The 20,233-nt window shown below is 42.2% G+C and overlaps 1 protein-coding gene across 1 annotated transcript in view; it reads left to right on the forward strand.

Moving 5' to 3' along the window:
• HK1 (hexokinase 1) overlaps positions 1–19,889 on the forward strand; it is a 71,729-nt gene extending 51,840 nt beyond the window's left edge. Inside the window, exons 16-19 of the mRNA XM_032795216.2 lie at positions 6,947–7,130; positions 10,500–10,655; positions 13,609–13,842; positions 16,709–19,889. Of these exons, the coding sequence (XP_032651107.1) occupies positions 6,947–7,130; positions 10,500–10,655; positions 13,609–13,842; positions 16,709–16,853 (719 nt within the window). The 3' untranslated portion in view covers positions 16,854–19,889. The remainder of the gene's footprint in view (positions 1–6,946; positions 7,131–10,499; positions 10,656–13,608; positions 13,843–16,708) is intronic.
• The last annotated feature ends 344 nt before the right edge of the window (positions 19,890–20,233 follow it).

The following is a 20,233-nucleotide window of genomic DNA, read 5'->3' on the forward strand; positions in this document are numbered from 1 at the left end:
CCCCTGCCCCATCCAACCTCCCTTCTCTCTGTCCCTGACCGCCCCTCACCACCTCATCCAACCCCTGCTCCTTCCCGACTGCCCCCTGGGACCCTTGCCCCCATTCAATCTCTCCTGCCCTCTGACCGCCCTGACCCCTATCCACCCCCCACAACCCACTGAACAGCCCCTCCCTGCTCCCTCCCCCCCTTACCACACTGCCTAGGGCCAGGACCTGGTCCGCTCTGCTGGGACTGCGACCAGCGTGGCGGTCCCGGACTCCCTGGGCAGGGCCGGAGCCGCTCGACCGGCACCAGGACCGGCGCCGCGGGGCACAACTCGCCAGGCCAGGCCGGAGCCGCTCGACTGGGGCCAGGGAGAGCCGCTCAGGTGGAGCCGGACTGCTGCTTGTTTCAGGCTTCCTGCGAACATTTGATTTGCAGGAAGCAGGGGAGGGGGAGGAGAAGGAGGGCGTAGAGTTCAGGGGAGGAGGAAGGGGGAGGTGAGCTGGGGCTGGGGCCAGGTGGACAGCTGCCCAAGTCTTTGTTAAATTTAAAAACTTTTTTTTTTAGAACCAGTTGTCCTGGAACAACCGACTGAAGCTCACCATTGCTAACACCCCACACACATCAGCTGTCTTCCCCTTCGCCCCCCTGCCCCCTTTTCCCCTGTGACTGGTGGAGTGTTAATGGGCCACTTCACCTTGAATGGTCCCTTGAAATATGTGTTCAAGTGCTTGCTTATGTCCATCCCATGTAAGATGTGTGTGTGCCATGTGCACCCTTGCTGGAAATTTTTCCCTCCGTGGTATCTGTTGGGACAACTCTAGTGCCTTCTGGAGCCGCACACTTTTGCTGCACACTTACTGCCTATGATGGTTGCTGGAACAACATTTCTTGCTGCGGCAAGACTTCTTCCCAGTGGTTTTTGGATTCCTTCTTTGTCGTAGTTATCACACTTTAGTGGATACAATTTTTAAAATTAGTATTAATGTATATAGTTAGTCCCTGTCATAGAAGGACTTCTTCACTACAGGAGCTGGGCATGCACTGGTCCCCAGGCTTCAAGCCTTGTGCCTACTGTGGCAAATCATGAATTACCTGCACTCCAGCTCCTTAAAGTGCTTTGGGGAAACCCACGTGAGGGACAAGTGGCAGATCTGCTGGGACTTTCAGACCCTGTACTAAAAAGGACAGGGACATTGGGCTGAAGGCTATCCTCCTGGAAGCCACCCTCAGACCAGTCTCAGAACCGAGCGGCTCTGATTCAGCACCGAGTACTTCGGCATCGGTGCAAAATGCTCCCCCAGCGTGGAACTCTTCCTGTCACCATTCACTGTCTCCAGTGCCAAGGAAGAAGTACAAGGAGCAGCATGCCGATAGAGGACGCTCACTGGTGCAGAAGAGAGACAAGTGGGGAAAAGGCAGCATAGTGAGACCTGTGCTGGGCCATTCTTGCTCCTGGACCGTATCGGCACCATCTTGGTGGTACAATTTTCTTTATTTTTTTATTTAATACTGTTTTTAAGATAACATATTTAAGTACTTCAAGTCTAACAATTTTGTTCTTACCCCTTATCTGTAAGGGTCAGAGTTCAGATACTTCGCTATACAACCAGATGCTCAGTGTACAAAATATTTTTGCCATTCATAGCTCTAGTACAGGATGGATCTTACCTCCCACAAGCGATCTGTGTGACAATGCTTCCCATAAGTTCAAAAACTTTCCTTGGGTTTATCTCATGGCTGGTAGAGTTATGACCCAATTGTCCATAGCCTCCAGCTCCAAATGTAAAAACCCCACCTTCCTAAACAAATATATTTGGATTAAAATTAGAATACATTTAACAATAAGAATCATCTGTTGTACAGTTCTCCTTTCTGCCTATAGTGTTTGTCTGGTGCGGGACCCTTCACTGACACCAGCAAGCTACCACAGTGCCAGTGGTCTGACAGTGCCATTGACCATAGAGGCTTTCCAGGCTGCTAGGGACTATCTTTCTGTACTGGTCCCGCCAACCGCAATGGGACACCTGTCAGCTCTGGTATCCGGAAGCAGGAGGGAACAAGGAACATTGGACGCCTTCCTGGCACTGGGCCCTCTGGCACTTCTAGGGGCAAACCTTCCCTGATCCCAGCGTCCTAATCTCTGGTGCATCACCTGTCCCTGGAACCCTGGTACCATATGGAGGTGGAAGTGGGTGCTGCTCCACTTTGGTCACCGAAAGAAGACTCCTCTTCAGAGGAAAGCCGGTTGGAAATGCATAGTTGAAGGCCTGAAAGCCTGTCACCGGTACCCAGTGTATGCACCTCCAGACTTCTGTACTGGTTCCTCAGCCCACACCTGGCCAGCGGGTCACTGGCCAATCCAGGTGGCCTTACTGGGATCCCTGAGGTTTCCCCTGGCACCAGGTCCTCCCTCCCAATACTCCTGTTTGATGATCTCCAAGAGACAGGCTACCGCACCTTCCCACTCGGCACCGGATCCCGACTTTGCTACTGACCCTGGTCCCGACGTCCAGGAGGTGGCTTCGGTAGACATAGTTGAGGCAGAAGAAGAGGAAGGAGATCCTCCTATGGTGCAAGCCGCCGCCTCCTCCCCAGATGAGGCCATCGTGGGTCCTAGGAGCCTGCTTCTGCAGGATGATTTCAGGTCCCATCAACATCTTCTGAAGTGGGTCACTGTGAACCTGGCCCTGGAAATTCAGGAACTCAGAGACATCACACAGCCTTGTTGATATCCTGGCTGCAGCAGCTCCATTCAAGGTGGCCCTGCCCATCAATGCGGCCATGATGGGACCAGTCAAGACTATGGCAAACTTCTTCTCTGCCCCCACATCGAAAAGGGCAGAAAAGAAGTATTATGTACTGGCAAGTGGGTTTGAATACTTGTACTCTCACCTCTCCCCACACTTCCCAGGGTCCATGGTAGTATTTGCAGCGAACAAAAAGGAAAAGACGGACAGTCGAGCGCTACTCCGAAGCAAAAAGAAGCTAAGAGACTAGACCTTTTTGGAAGAAAGGGTTATTCAGTGGTTAGCCTTCAACTACGCATTTCCAACCAGCAAGCTTTGCTGGAGAGATACAATTTTAATCAGTGGGACTCACTGACTAAATTCAAAGACTTCCTGCCCCAAAAGTCAAGGAGGAGTTTGTGGTCCTCTTGCAAGAGGATGAGAACGTAGCCGGGACCTCTTTCCAGGGACCTCTTTCCAAATCTCTGGACGCTGCCAACTTAGCAGCCAAGGCAATGGCCTCTGCGGCAACGTTCTTGGCTCCAGTCCTCTGGCCTTGGATGGACTGTTGGACCTCATGAGGAAGAACTCCTCTTTGAAGGCCACTTTCTTTTCTTGGAGCAGATGGACATGAGACTTCATGGCCTGAAGGACTCGAGGGCCACTCTCTGATCCTTCGGCCTTTATGTTCCATCAGCTTCCAGCCTCCTCAGTTCTCAGCAGCTCCAAACAGGAGCCCTTCAAAAGAAAATGGCGCTTACCATCCTGTCCACCTCAACCTCCCAGTTGGGGTTCCAGAGAGACTCTGGCAGTCCCAAGTAGACCTTTTTAAAGGTGTGCCTGAGAGCACTGTACCCGTCACTATTTAAGACACACTTCTTTTATTTTTGGACCGTCTGTTGCCCTTCAGCCCAGCATGGTCATTCAGACATTGGACCCAGTGGATCCTGAGCACAGTGACTGTTGGATATACCCTTCAGTTTCTATCCCTCCCTCCCATCCCTCTCCATCTTCAGGGATCTTTCTCACAAGCAACTCCTTGTCCAGGAGGTGCAATCCCTATGTATGGGGGCCATGGAGGAAGATCCTCAAGACCTGAGAGGGAAGGGGTTTTATTCCCAATATTTCCTAATCCCAAAGGCCAAAGTGGGCTTCTGGCCCATCTTGAACCTGCGTTGAACAGCCAAGTACAGAACAGCATCAGCCCGGTCCGAGCCACCTTCAGAGTGTTAGCCCTGCTGATAAACAAGCAGAAGTCAGCTCTTGTGCTGGTTCAGAGAATAGAATTTATCGGGGCAGTGCACAAATTGACCCAAGCCAGGACCTTCCTGTCTGAGGTCTGATTCCAGACCACATCAGACTTGATATCCAAGATCCTGGCTACTCAGTCATGAGCTCAGGTGTGCCTCAAGCTGCTGGGTCACATGGCAGCTTGTACTTATGTAGTTCAGCATGCAAGGTTGCAGCTCAGGCCCCTCCAGATGTCCTGAGCAGACACCACTTGGACTCAGTGTTCACAGTCCCTCTCCTGGTCCTCCCCTCCCTGGGCTGGTGGATAAACCCAAGATTGGTGATGATGGAGGTGCCCTTTTTTACCCCTCAACTGTTGGTAACCTTAGTCTCAGATGCACTGCGGCCAAGTTTTACATCAACAAGCAGAGAGGGGCTCGATCTTTGTGTTTGTGTCAGGAGGCCATCTGTCTGTGGGGCAGCGCAAAAGCACTCCATTCATCTCACGGCGTCACATCTCCTGGGAGCCTGGACTATACTGGCGGATCACCTCTGCAGATCCTGGCCCCTTCGTCTGGAAGTTGCCAGATTCATCTTCCAAAGGTGGGGGCCTCCCCAAGTGGACCTGTTTGCCATCTGGCAGAACAGCAAATGCCATTAGTTTTGTTTGCTCTGTGGACACAGCTTGAGCTCCCTTTCTGATGCCTTCCTGCTTTCATGGACGGACTGCCTACTTTATGCCTTTTTTCCCCGATCCCCTTGGTTCACATGGTCCTCCTAAAATCAAACAGGACAATGCAAGAGTTATTCTGATAGCAGGTTGAACCCTGAAGAACGGGTCTGCTCAGAAGGAGTTCAGCAGATCTTGCTAGGCAGGTCACCTGTTGACTGTTGTAGGTGTTGAATAGGATAGGTAAAATAATTGATCCCTGTAAATCCAAAAATGAAGGGGTTAAGTGGTGGAGAGACAATTTCTCATTACTACTCATTGGGTGCATCCCTCCAGGAAGGGCTCAAGTGATATTAGCACATTACTCTGGACTCCTGTCACCACTCTTAGGCAGGGCAGCAAGCAGTGGAGTGTCAGATGGGCAGGAGTGTCAAATGCTGCAGAAACTCAGGAAGATATCTGTCCTCTATCCATTGACAACAGGAGATCATCAGTATGCCACTAAATGGTTTCAATCCTGTAGCCTCGTGTGAATCCAGATTGTTCCTGGGCTAAAATATCAGATTGTTAGATGGGCTTGCAGTCAGCCTTTATCTAGCATCTCTATGGGCTTGCTCAGGAAGGGAAGGTTTGATACTGGACATTAGTAGGCTAGAACTGATTAGAATTAGTATCCAGGATGGGTTTCTTCAGTGTTGGTTGGACTCTGGGGCAGCATAATGTAACTAACTTGTTCCATCTCTGTTAATACAGTGCCATCTGCCAATCAGATTACTTCCTCTGTCAAGTCATACTGTAATGTATAGTAAATTATGTGGTTGAATGTATAGCAAAATGTATGGTTTCCAGAGCTAGAAATGGACAGACCTGTAGGACAGGTTTCTTTCGACATTGATATGACCTTTTTGAGCTTCCATATATATCTGATATTGCCAATTTGATTGTTTAAAATGGAAATTAATATGGATTGCAATCACAAGATAGATACTCTTTGCAGGTGGAGCCTTTTGGAGAGTGGAGCTTTGTGGGAGAATAGGGTGGAACTGCCTCTCAGTTGCTTTTGGAACTACCATTGTTTTTCTTTTAAAAAAAATAAATAAAATAAAAAAAAATCAAGAAATGGTCAGTAATATAATAGAGAAAAAAAGATGATTCACATGATTTAAAGAGTGCAGTGAGGCTAGGATAACTATGTAATCTCAGTGGGTCATGCAGACCCTTAGAAAGATTGTTTAGATGAATCAGAGACAAATTAATATATTTAGAGTTATGCAAGTCAAGTTTAATATTGTGATTTTGGCAGGCTAACTAGAGAGAAAATGGAAACACATGGGGTTCTATTGTATGGGATTTATGGCAGTTGTATTCTATGAGCATCAGTAAAACACTACCGCACGTGAGATGAGTTTCTTTTTTGTTTCACTGAGCAGTGGGCTTTCTGAAAATATGCCTTTTTCTCTTCTTTCTCAAATTAGAATTGGGCAGCAATATGGAGGGGTTGCAGCTACAGAATAATTCAACAGTTCGCTATTAACATTGGCAGGTGTACAATCCCTGTACTTTTCTTTTGTTTTTAAATTTAGATGGATGTCAGAATTTTGGGGAAATTTCCTAATATTAAGCTAAATACTGAGGTCCTTGTCCAGGCAAGATTCTTATTGAATCCAGTGGGAGTTTTGGCTTAGTGAGTCAAAGCTGACTAATAACTTCAAGATTGCGATTTTGGTTTCAGATGCACATTGATTAGAGTTGCATGTTAATCTTCTGTCAGATATTGTGCTGCTTCCTTCTTGTACACCTCTACCTTGATATAACACTGTCCTCAGGAGCCAAAAAATCTTACCGCGTTATAGGTGAAACTGCGTTATATCGAACTTGCTTTGATCCACCGGAGCATGCAGCCCTACCGCCCCCAAAGTGCTGCTTTACCATGTTATATCCGAATTTGTGTTATATCGGATCGCGTTATATTGGGGTAGAGGTGTATTAAAAATTCTTACGAAGCACTAGCGCAATTGGAATTGAAGAGCCTAGGTTCATCTGCTGCTAACTGTACCCTGTACTGCACAAAGTGTGCTCCTCTCCGCCTTCCCATATGCAATTCAGCCCTGGGCAGCCAGAGACTTCTTGCAGAGGAGGCACTGCATGGGTAATATCCCTGCACCTCACTGTACCAGCGAGGGGGATTATTTAGTTCCATCTCTTTATAAATACTGAAGATTTATCATTATTACAATATGAAATTATTTTATAAATATGGAAAAAGCCCATAAGGGGTTCTAATGCTTGTTCTGGTATTTAAAAAAAATAATCTGTTCATTCACTTGTTTTAGGCACTGGCAGCAATGCATGTTACATGGAGGAAATGAGAAATGTAGAGATGGTAGAGGGAGATCAAGGACGAATGTGTGTGAACATGGAGTGGGGTGCGTTTGGAGACAATGGATGCCTGGATGACATCAGAACAATTTACGACAAAGCTGTCGATGATTATTCGTTAAATTCTGGAAAACAAAGGTATTTAATACTGAAATCTAGCAAGAAATCTGATGCAAAATTTATGGAATACCGATGTGCTAGGAATACGTGATGTTGCCTTCGGCTGATTTTAAAAGTGATGTAATTAAATCTCCATTTATGGAAAATAGAGGGATTAAGAGGACATAATAGTTTGTGCCGTCACTGTCCCCTGTTGGAGCTCTGTTGTTCCTGATTTCCCAGATGGATGACTTTCTCCATCTCTGACAGGTCAAGTGGTTGCAGTCTTTTCTCTAATGTCACCTCTGTGTTGGTCATCCTTTTCTTTGTCACCTCCAGGTTGTTAAACTGCACCGCACTTTGCTTGGGACTACCTTCTCACGGTCATCTGGAAATTTCAGCTACCTGAAAATGCAGCTGTCTGCTTGTTAAGTGCGATGAGCTGTTACATGCCCAGAACATGAGCTCAGAATGCTGTACTGTCCTTTTAGGTAGCAGGGTCTGCAAAATGAGTTAACATGTGGCAAGCTAGTGCGCTGCAGATTCATGCTGTAGCTTGCTGCACACGAACTTGCTATGTACACAAGCCATCATATAAACATACAGTAATTTATAAAAATATGATTGAAGTGTAAAAATACATGAGGAATACAGAGAAGGTGGCAGACTGCTTGGAAAGCTCCAAAATGTGAGGGTACAATTTGAAGTCCATAAAGGATCAGGCACTGAGGAAGCTGGGAGACGCTTTTTTGCAATGACGGCAGAGAGAGCATGGAATGAACTGCCAAAGGAGTATATAATTCAAAGAGAGTTAAGCATTTAAGAGAGAAGCCATTTATAGGATACAAGACTGTTCATGGACATAATTGGACTATACGGCCCCCTTCCAATGTGAAATGTTACTTTGTACCTAGGTTGGATAGAGAAGCCAGTAAAATCTCAGATTTGCACAAAAGACTGAGAAAGACGCTGTAATGTAGTGAATTATTGATTAATCAAACAAAAGCGAAATGTACCCTGCAGTGAATTAACAGATGTGGAGACTGGAGTACTGTGTATAATTCTAGTCACCCATGTTAAAGAAAGATAAATTCAGATTAGAACAGCCGCAGAGAAGAGCGGCTAGGATGATCATGGGAATGGTGAGAGTATTCTACAAGAGGAAACTGGGCAGTATGTTTTAAAGCAAATGAAAGTGTGATTGTAGCACAAGTAAATATACCAGTGCTAATCTAGCTAGCATGGGTAACAACCATAGTGAAGACTTGATGGCACAGGCTTCTGCATGACCTAGCAACCTGAGTACATACCCAGGATCCCCAGTGCACTGATGATGTGGTAACTAACCCATGCTGAGGCCTGTGCTGCCATGGCTTCACTACTGTTGTTACTGATAATAGCTGGAGTAAAGGTAGCATGAGTATACTCACACCCCATCACACCTTTGTTTGCTCTGTAGACTTACGCTGTAAGAGCTTGGCTTGTTTAACCAAGAACAACAAAGGCTGAGAGAGAGGATATGATTGCTCTCTATAAATACACAAGGGGTAGATGGTAAACACCAAGGAGGGAGAAGAGCTGTTTAAGCTAAAGGCCAATGTTGGCACAAAAACAAATGGGTATAAATTGGCCATGAACAAATGTAGACTGGAAATTTGAAGATGGTTTCTAACTATGAGAAGAATGAGGTTCTGGAACAGCCTCCCAATAGCACTAGTGGGGGCAAATAACATAACTAATTTTGAGGCAGAGCTTGATAAATTTATGAATGGGATTATATGAGGATAGCATGGGAGTGGCCCTCCAGGAGGTCCCATCCAGTGCTATGTCCTGTGTTCCTATGTTTAGTTTTAATTATTAAAATATTTCATCCTAAACCAGTAAATGTTCATGTAGAAATGTTTTATCAGCTAAGCACCTGATAGTAATAAAAATGTCATATCAGATTCCCTGCATTTTCAAAGAAAAGTTTAATAATATGGAACCTCAGTACTCCATTGTCTCTGTTACTGTATCACTGCTGAGAAATGGGAATTGACCACTGGCTTCTGTGTTTGTGTGAACAAAGTGTGAATTAGCAAAATTCTAACATTAGTAATTGTCAAATACATTAAACGCTTGAGAATCATGTTAGCAATTCAATAATAGCTAGGAGAGCTAACAGGAACTGTCGTACTCACGTCTAGGGGCAACATTGACAGCTAGCTACAGGAACCGGGCAAAGAGGGTTGGTAAGCATAGATTCCAATAGTATACAGTATTTGAGTTTGTATAACACCGTTCATTTCAAGAACCTAGCATGATTTGAGTACACCTAATTACACTTCATAACACCCGTGTGAAGGGTGAGGATAAATAAAATACTGCTCTGGCTGCGTGTATATCCAAAGAAAGGGGGATCAAATTTAATACAAAAGAGTTTCCTCAGAGAATTCAGTTATTCCTTTTCAAGGTCTGTCACAACTGTTTATTGTAAACAGCTATATTATTATTAAATAGCTAGTTTAGGACAGAAATGCTCAAATTTTGCGCAGTTGAGCATGATCTTAGCAACTTGGCCAGAATTCTAAGGAGGCAAAGATAATCTGGATAAAATGGAACACGTTGCGTTTTCCATAATCTTTGGTATAGAGGCATGTCCTTGAGAAATTGCAAGTCCCAACATGCAATGTTTGGATCAAGGTGTGTTGGGTTTTGTTTTTTTTTTAATGCAGGGCTTTGTTATGCATTTTGGCACACTTACTGTTGCCTCCACATCTGGACACGTGCAACAGATTAAGTGCAACCAGACATTGAAATAAAACCTTCAGTGATACAGTATAAATAGCCCTACTCTCTGTACTGATGAATTTATCCGTAATTAAACCAGTAAATAATGGTAAGTAAGCTATACTCCTGGAAATACTCATGAACATGTACTATTACTTCTGCCGTTGTTCATGCACTTACTTTTTTCAGTATAAAAAGCACCAGAGTCCTGTGGCACCTTATAGACTAACAGACGTATTGGAGCATAAGCTTTGATGAAGTGGGTATTCACCCATGAAAGCTTATGCTCCAATACATCTGTTAGTCTATAAGGTGCCACAGGACTCTGGTGCTTTTTACAGATCCACACTAACACGGCTACTCCTCTGATACTTTTTTCAGTGTGTTTATCCAGTAGTTTCTGCTCTTTATAGAACTCCTCTATGAAAAGAGGTAATGCTCCAGGGACTGAAACTCGGCTCTAAACGCACATTGTCTGTGTAACCTACTAACACCGAGGCAGCTCCATTTAATGTTCTAAAACTCCAGTTATGAGACAGTTATCAAACTCTTCACTACTGTTCGGCATATTCATGTAAACTAACTGGATTATTTATAAATAACATTCCTTCTGAATTGTACCATTGTCTTTAATTCCAGGTATGAGAAAATGATTAGTGGAATGTACTTGGGAGAAATCGTTCGCAATATTTTGATTGACTTCACTAAAAGGGGATTCCTGTTTAGAGGTCAAATTTCAGAGTCGCTGAAGACCAGAGGTATCTTTGAAACCAAGTTCCTTTCACAGATTGAGAGGTAAGACTGTCGCCCGGTAGAATTGCTCCAGTTGAAATAGCGCATGTCTAATTTAGTAGTGGTGTTTGCGGGGAGGAAATGTCTAGGAGTGCAGTTCAACTCTGCTTGTCATTGAATTTTTCTAGAATTAAACGGTGATAGATTATGCAACATGTGTCCTCACTAACTAAATCTGAGCAACTGCTTGGCATTCAGTTCTTATTGAAGCACACATTGGCTTGTAAACTGTAAGGCCCTGCTTCTGCAAACATTCATTGAGTAGCCTTACTGAATTCACTGTCCCATCTTGCATCAGTAAAGTTGACCCCTAAGCAAGTGTTTGCAGGATCAAGGCCTAAATTTTGTAGCTGTCAGATTCTTTGATGTCAAAACTTATACTCATTGGTAACTGTTAAATGGCACAAATGTCAGTGATCATGGATAGCCTTACAGATTTGACCTATATCTTTTGTGTATATTTATGTAAGCTAGATGTTATTTTCCTTTTCATGCTATAGTGAGATTCAGGCTAATTGCCTCAGCTCACAGAATTTTAAACTGTTTAACTTACCCTTGTAACATATGTTTAAAACTTAATAATGTGTTTTGGCTTCTTTTACCTTTCTTGAAAATAAGTTCTTCTAGGAATTCTAACATTTATAAAATGTAACATTTTCCTTTTTAAGTGTCAGACAGTAGTTTTACCTGTCCAACTGAGTGTGCGCGTGATAACCTGGAAGGGAAAAAAGATTCATGCCAGATTAGCAGAACTATTTATAGAGCGCAATAATGAAATGGGAAGTTCACCTTAGAACTATATGACTTTTAAGTAGGAAAATAATGGGATCAGGAAACAGAAAAATGATTTTGTGCTCAAATACTTCTGTAAATACGAGGAAAAATATTTTGTTTTTATCTGTACTGGAGGCCTATAAAGGCTGCAAGAAGAATTCTTTAGAATGTTTTCTCAATTCATAGGAGTATTTCCAAATAAGGCCATGTCAACACTACCTCTTATGTCGGCAAAACGTATGTTGCTCAGGGGTGTGGGAAAAAAACACCGTCCTGAGCAATGTAAGTTACACCAGCATAAATGATAGTGTGCACAGCGCTATGTCAGCCCAGGAGAACTTCTCTTGCTGATATAGCTATTGCTGCTCATAGGAGATGCTGTAGTTATTGACGGGTGTGCTCTCTAGTCGGCATAGAATGGCTACACGAGAGATCTTGGCGTGGTACAGCTGCATCGATGCAGCTGTAAGGTCTCTAGTGTAGACATAGCCTGAGTCATAGTGATAGTAATCAAAGATGGTTTTGCTATTTCATTTTGTTTGTATGTTTAAAAACAAAAACAATTTCCTTTTTCTTATTGAATACATACGGTAGTGTGTAGTAGTAGAGAGGTAATTATTAAGCTATGCTAGCAATAGCTACTCATTGATTATTTATTTGTATTGTACTGTTAGTACCAAGATAGTATATTGTAAAGTAATTTAAAGGCCACTTGATGTTTCAAGGAAAAGCCTAGTATAATGGAGACTTTTCTCATGGAAATATCCTTTAGAACAAATGAGGAGGGAAGAGAGATGCAAAAAATCCAGTCTGTTGAACCAGTATTACTTCTAAATAGAACATGCTTCAGTGTTTGCCTTGACTCCTTATATGATGATTGATGCTTGAATGCAGCAGCATAGGGTGGAGAAATGAGCTCAAGATTGTGAGACACTCTCGTGAGTCCTAACCTGGCTTCAACAGCAAATATTTGCCAGATGTGCCTATGATGATTTGTGTGTTCACCCAGACCAATAAGAGGTTTTGCCATTGCCTGCTCTGTAACCTTGGGTACCTCTGTATTAATGTAGCTATGATTCAGAGCCTTGACACCAGCAGCATGCCCGTAACACAGTGGTCTCATCCTGGCTTCCACCAGCCCAGTTACTCTTTGCAGAATGACACCAACAATTCTTCTGGTCCTGAGTCTCCCCAAAACTGTCTACCCTGCAGTGTCCTGTCCCTCTTACTGGTGCTCACAGAGGTAACACAAAGTTTGTGGCCTCCAAAGAGCCAGTACACAAGGCAACTTGTTAGCAGAGCTGGGTTTATACACACACTGAGAGAGCTTGCAGTCAAAATGAGAATAAGTTTATTAACAAAGAACATGGATTTAAGAGCAAAAGATAGCAAAGGGTTATAAACAAAACAAAAATAACACTTAATTCTAGCAAGAAATAGCGTTGCCTTATGTAGTTTCTTGCTCACTCCAAACTGCCAGCATTCTCAGACCTGATTTAACAGGAGGATCTAGCTTTTATAGATACGAAGCACTGGCTTCTTTGTTCTCTCAGTTGATAGATTATTCAAATGTTTCTTTCCTACCCCCCTCTCCCTCAATATTACCCCAAAGTTCCTTGTCTCCATTTCAAGAGCCAGGAAGGCTTCCTGGATGTACAGACTCTATCTCCTATTGTCATCTCCCCAACTTTAGTTTGGTGGCTTTGTTTACCTTGCGTGTAAATGTTCTTTTCATTGATCACAGAGGACAAGCGGGTAGACAAATAAATACATGTGCCTTTGTCTAGGGCAGGCTGGGATATATGGGCTGCCTGTCAAACACCTTCTAAGGACATAGTTTCATCCTACATTTATAACTCATTGTACTCACCCCATACATACATCACACAATGGTTTTGGGACCAATGTGTCACCAGTTTGTATATGATATTTTCCACAACATCTTTTAGATACAGATTATGACAATAGTGTGTTGGGGCAGTGAGTGTGTTAGGCCTAATATAAGTCATGGTATGGTGTGCCCTCTGCCCATTGGCATTCATGGACTCCTAAGCTCACTGTGCCTCAGAGGGGTTTGTGAGAAATTATTAGGTGTTAATTGTGGTATAAATACTAAATGTTGTTGTTGTTAAAGGCTTCATTCAGTGACCTGGTCAAACATCTTGTTCTCCTTTTTTTTCAGTGACAGGTTAGCATTGCTTCAGGTACGAACAATCCTCCAGCAGCTAGGCTTGAACGGTACCTGTGATGACAGTATAATTGTAAAGACGGTTTGTGGAGCAGTATCAAGAAGAGCAGCTCAGGTGTGTGGAGCTGGAATGGCTGCGGTTGTAGATAAAATAAGAGAGAACAGAGGATTAGACCACCTGGAAGTAACAGTTGGTGTGGATGGGACTCTGTATAAACTACACCCCCAGTAAGTATTATTTTTTTCTGCATTTGTTTGTAATGAGTGCTACATTGATGTAGGTTTGGCCTTTCTCTGAAGTGTCAGATTTTGGTCTCTGTTAGAGGAAGAATAGTCATTTAAATTAATAGCAAGCAAAACCAGAGCTTGAAAAACAATTATGGTTGGAGCTTTATAAGGGGAATAAGAGACTGTAGAAGGAGTAATAAAGCACAAATAGTTAGGAATAGTATGACAAATAAAAAGTAATGAAACTCATTAAATAAGGTGGAGGTCAGAAGTACAGGTAAGAGCAATAGGGCCATTAAATAGGGGAGAAAAGCAAAGAATTATCGCTTCCTGAAAAAGAAATGACAGAAGAATGGTTTCTTTGCATCACTGTTTGATGTTGCAACTCTGGAGGGTGTTTGTGTGTAGTAATGAGGAAGAACTATAGAGACTGACATTAATGAAACAGTGGTAGGCAAAAATAAAGCAATACAGATCAGATTACTTCCAAGAAAGATGTGGCATAAGCTATCAAATAGCTCAACAATTAATTGCTGCTAAGTTAATAATGGTGTTGCAGTTGTGTCTAGATGCCCCAGTCAGGGTTTGGAACACCATTGTGCTAGGCATTGTCCGCACGCCTGGAATGAAGAGACAGTCCCTGCTCCAAAGAGTCTTTTAAGTAATCATTTGATGTTGAGAATATTCCAGGTGACTGGAAAATGGTAAATATAGTTTCAGTATTTAAAAGAAGCTAAAACATTGCACGCTGCAAGTCTAATGAATATATTAGGAAAAGGTTTAGAGATAATACAGTATGTAAGTCACTGTGGATTTGTGAAAGATAAATTGTGTTGGAAAATGTCATGATTTTTGCAGGGCTGTGAGGAACCAGTAGATTCAGTACATCTCGACAGTCAAATGTGGGCCTGACAGATTATCATATAAAGTATCTGATAGTGGGGGTAGATAATAAATTAGTAAAATACTAGTGATTCTCAGCCCATGTTTTGTGGAAACATGCAGTTTAGGGTCTAGGTCAAATATTTCCCATATCTTGTATACTTTTGAAAATATATGTATGCATATATGGGTTCCCAAATCCCCTGCTTCCATCACCCCACTCCCTGCTGTGACATCAGAGAGGAGAGCTCCTAGAGTTCCTGTGACATTCCAGGGTGCAGTCCAGACCAATGAGGGGCTGTCACCCCTGCCCTGCAAACTTGGGTACCTAACTATGCTTTGTAGCTCCCACCTAAGCTGCCCACAAACAGACTTCCAGCATGCAGGTAATACCCTGAGTGCCTGATGTGTGGCTGGCAGGCTGCAGCTATACACAGCCACACTCTGGCTTCCACCAGCCTTGGTTACCACTTGCAGGGTGACTCGAACATACTCCCAGTCTGGGTTTTCCCCCAAAATGTGTGTTCTGCGCTGTCCACCCCTCTCCTCGGCAGTCCAGACACATACATAGAATATCAGGATTAGAAAGGACCTCAGGCAATCATCTAGTCCAACCCCCTGCTCAAAGCAGGACCAAGCCCCAGACAGATTTTTGCCCCAGATCCCTAAATGGCCCCTTCAAGGATTAAACTGGCAACCCTGGGTTTAGCAGGCCAATGCTCAAACCACTGAGCTTTGCCTCTCTAAGGGGATCCATATACAACAGTTTATCTCCCTAAATGGAGTTACCCACACAGTTCACAACAGTGGATTCATTTTGATTAAAGAATAAAATAAGTTTATTTAACTACAAAGAGAGAGATTTTAAGGTAATACAATTGTAAGGCATTAAATCCAGAAATGCTTACAAGAGAAATAAAGAGAACACTCTTCCTAGGACTAAAACTTCACCTTGAAACCAAGTCTAGTTTGTTAAGTCTAATACCACGTTTCCCCTAACGTTGCTGACAAAACTCTCTCAGGCCAGGACCTGCTCCCAAAGTCCAGTGGCTGTTTCTTTTGTCATCTTAGGTGAAAGAGAGAGATGGATAGGGAGAGATACCTTGGGGTATTTCTCCCCGCCACCTTTTATAGTTCAGTCCTCCTTTGAAATGCATTTTTCCAGCGGTTACCCCTAGGTAGAGTTAATTCCCATTGTGAGGTTGGAGTCATGGAGTATTGTGGTAAGAGGTTTCATGCGGCTCCATTTGTTCCTGAACTCCCTTCCTTGCCAAAAAATGGCCACTTGATAGGTGATTGCTTATCAACTTTGACATCTGGCTAGAGGCATCAACTTGTTCTTTCTCTTTGAGAGACTTGTCCGGTAAACGCATTTCAGAGTTAATTTCAGCTTTTGTTTATAACTTTACACATAATGTTACTACACATATTTCATCATGATATTAATGACCGGTGAGTTATAAGTTTTCAAAGGTGTATTTTGTACAAAGATTATTACAGTAGTGTTGTGTAGGGTGTGACTACAGGGGTGCATTTGGTACAGTTACCTATAGCAGTAGTGGGAGGCAGAAGCAAGCAGCCCAGATGGTAAAGACAACTCTTCATCAGCTGTGGGGCTTAAGGGAGCTTCCCTGTAGACCTCCCAGAGCCAGTGAGTGGATGGAGAGGTAGCATAAACTCCTGAGTCTGTCTTGCATTAATGATGATGGTTGGAGGGAAGGACAGAGGTAGTATAGGTTCAGGCAACCATGCTCCCTACAACTAAGGGGTAGAACTAAATAGTTATCATTTAAACTACTTTTTCCTTTCATAACTACCATTTGTTATATTGTCTCTCAATCATCGGCACTCTCCAGCAGTTTTCTTCATCTCTCTTTATGTGCCTAGTCAGTGTTCAGAATTTTGTTGAACTGTGTTCCTCATGGCAGAATCCTGTAGCGATGCTGCTGAATTACACTTACATCCCTATCTGTTTGTTTTGTAGCTTTTCAAGGATCATGCACCAAACAGTAAAGGATCTCGCACCGAAATGCAATGTGACATTTCTCCTTTCAGAAGATGGCAGTGGGAAAGGGGCAGCTCTCATTACTGCTGTGGGATGTAGACTGCGTGATGCTGAGCAAAACTAAACTCCAGAACACTGGCTTTAATTCTGCCTTTTGAGCACTTTCTTATAAAGCTGCGACTCTGTAGTCTGAATTGGTAGAAGACCAGAATTCACTGCTTTATTGAAAAGTACAATTAATGACATAAAAAATAGGATACAAAATAGTGTGTGTGCTGTTGATAATATCACTCATCTCCGGACCCCCAATCTGCATGTTTCTTTTCCACCTGGTTGGTACATACATTCCCCATCTCTAGGTCATGAAAATCAGTTTATTATTTATTCAGCTGTCAAAATAAGTTATTGTTTGAGTAAAATTACAGCCAAATGATATACATTAATGAAAGCTACTGTTACTTTGTATGACATGTATTCTCTCCAGCAGATATTATGTCCATGTTAAATGCACCACTGATATGCTGAACATAAAATCAAGGTGTTTTTGCTTATAGAAGCAGAAGTAGTAATTCCCTCCTGCATTTCTGCCTAATGTTGTTTCACTTGAAATGACTCTGGAAATATTACAGTGTGTCAGCACTGGGTGCTCATGTAACTCTATAGTGGGATTTAGAATACGACCTATTTGCCTCCTCAGTTCATGTTTTATTACGGTAAAAGTAAATGGCTCTGTCCCAAAAATCTGGTATCACTGGCATTTCCCATTGCTTCTGTGAACGGTATTGTGTTACCAAGTACAATATGTATTGTTTAAAGAGGAAAATCTTTACTAGTAAAATCAAGTGATTGATTGGGGTAATCCAAATCTCTGGACATGGGAAATCTGTGATCTTTAGCAGATTTTGCTTTATTCTTCAGAGTCTAAGATTTCTTGTAAAAGTTTTCTATCCTTTTTTTAACTAAATAAATCAGCACACTCTTGCTGTTCTGCTGAGTCTGTAGCTATACAGACTGGAACAGTATCATACAGAAGTGTAAAATTCCTCCTCTTACTTTAAAGAGTTTATTTTTGTTTCAAAGCAAGTTTTAACGTTTAAACACTTTCTCAAAACACAAAATAATACCAGGGTCTCGCTTTGGTTTGGATGTTAAGGACCCCAGTGCGTAAAACAAATAAACCACAAAAACAATGCCAGGCCCAGTTATTCCATGGACTAAAACAACTACGACAGATTATATACATACTGAGTATCCCTTCCTATGCTGAATCGATTCTGTCATTGTAAGTATTTAGCACATCTATTTTTTTTAAACTGAGCAGCAAGTTAAGCCAGTCTACATTAAATAACTTTTGCATGTCACACTTTTCTCCTGCAAAAAAAGAGCGTCCTTTGTAGTTATTTCCTCCTTTTCTACCAGAAATGAATTGAGGTCTCTGCATGGTTTTTTTTTTCCTGCAGAAAATCTGGATATGCAGCTTGCTGTTCCCTCTTCTTGTGTCACCCCCAAGATTTGGATTGCCCTAGTTATTGATAACATTTCAGTATGCACTATGATGCACTGTGATTGAATGTTGTAAGGTAACATGTGAGTCACAAACAGTACTTGCAGCTTTAAGTGTGTGTGTGTCTACCTGAAGAATTGCATGCCTAACTGGTTTTGCAAAGGTAGAAAGTCTTTTTACTTTGCACACTAGTAATAGTTATACTAGTGTTAAGTGATATTTGTGAAAATATTAAACTTTTTTGGATGTGTTAACTGGTGTCCCGTGATTCTTTCTGAAAGAGGCTCTGTTGGATGTTGGCTTGGTACTTACACAAAGCTCTGCTGTTTTATAAAGCTGTAAAACCTAATCACAGCAATGTCAGGGGTTTTTATTCCGATGTACTCTATTACTAAGAAGGAGTCCACAGACATGAGAAAGACTTGACCTATTGTGCTAAAGCAAACCTGCTTAGAAATACATTTGGCCAGCTGTTCAGTCCAGGGTACGATAGATGCACCTCTGCAAAACTGCACATACTCTTATGGAGTCCACACTCTCCTTGTTTGTTTTTGTTTTTTGTGCGCACCACCTGACATTTGTACAGCCACATATGTCAGGTAACTACACACATCCACTGGTTTGCATATGCAGTTACCTGATTTGTATGTTGAAATGTCAGTTTGTGTGCACAAATGTTGTGCTCTTGGAGGTGTGCCAATTGTGCCTCTAGCTGAAACTACTACTCATAATTTCTGCACAGCTGTCAGCCTGCCAAGGCCCAGATATGCATCTGTAATCCAAAATGATAGACAAAATAAAGTGAGAAGTTTGCTATGCTGATCAAGGTTTTTTTTGCTTGTTAGTGTAAGTTACATTTTCTATAATTTTAATTGCACGAATCTTATTTATGATGTCAGCAATCTCTTGGAGATGGCTTGAGCCATAAAATTTGGATCTGACTTTTGAGCACTAGTAAATTTAGGTCTGTTTGAATCTGAGAATTTGGCTCAGTATAGAGAGACTGAATGGCAGCAAAATTCAAATCTGGATCAAAGTTTAGATTGTGAAACCTCTTCCCACTAAATTTGGAGGTGCTTGGATATGTGGATGTTTGGTTGGGCCAGTCTTCCTAATTTATAACAAATGAAAAGGGGATGACAATAAGCATGGAGGTGGCTTTGTGTTTATAACAGTGGAACTTTCTCTGTCATGGAGGATAGTTGACGTGAGATGAGAAGCCCTAGTTCTTTTCGAAGCAGGAGATAGATCTATGCAGGACTTTAATCTCTAAACTGCTTCTTATCCATGAGAAGTGTGTTAAGAATGAAGTGCAAGTCTTGATTGTATTTTAAAAAATGTCTTAAATTCCATGTTGACCAAGCAGTAATTGAGATGTCTTACAGTACATTATTTAAAGGTTTGTGGCTTGAAGAATAAAACTATGATCCTTGCTTTAAGATGTTTGTTTAAAAATGATCATATAAACCTTATTTCATGGAAAGTGTCATTTACATACCTATGTTCTGCTGTCATCTGCTCACACTGAGTTGAGGATCCTTTAGTGTTTCTCTTACAATGGTCTCATCGGCATTTTAATGTTTTAAAACAAGCAATTTTTGTTCTTTTTAAATTAGCAGAAGGTAAAAATAAAGATTTTCCTAATTTCTGAAACTATTTTGTGCTTTTTGTTCCTTCTTTTTGTTGGAAAGATGAGATTCTTCAGACAATTTTTCCTTAATGAATACAGGAGAGTCATTTTTTTGCTATTTAAAATCAAAAATAACTTTAAATGGCAGTTCCCAGTAACTGGATATTTAACTGCAGTTTAATATTTAATCATTTCTATATCTATATATTATGAAGGATTTTATTTATTATTATGGAGAGCCATCTTGTTACCTCATGAATTGCTCTAAATAATGCAACCTGCCTTACACTCCACCATCTTATTGCTGTGCCTACTGAACTATGGGGAAAGAGTCTCCACTTTCAACTACTGCATCAATGACATGACAGAT

The sequence above is a fragment of the Chelonoidis abingdonii genome, chromosome 15 (genome assembly GCF_003597395.2).
Source record: "Chelonoidis abingdonii isolate Lonesome George chromosome 15, CheloAbing_2.0, whole genome shotgun sequence".
NCBI lineage: Eukaryota > Metazoa > Chordata > Testudines > Testudinidae > Chelonoidis > Chelonoidis abingdonii.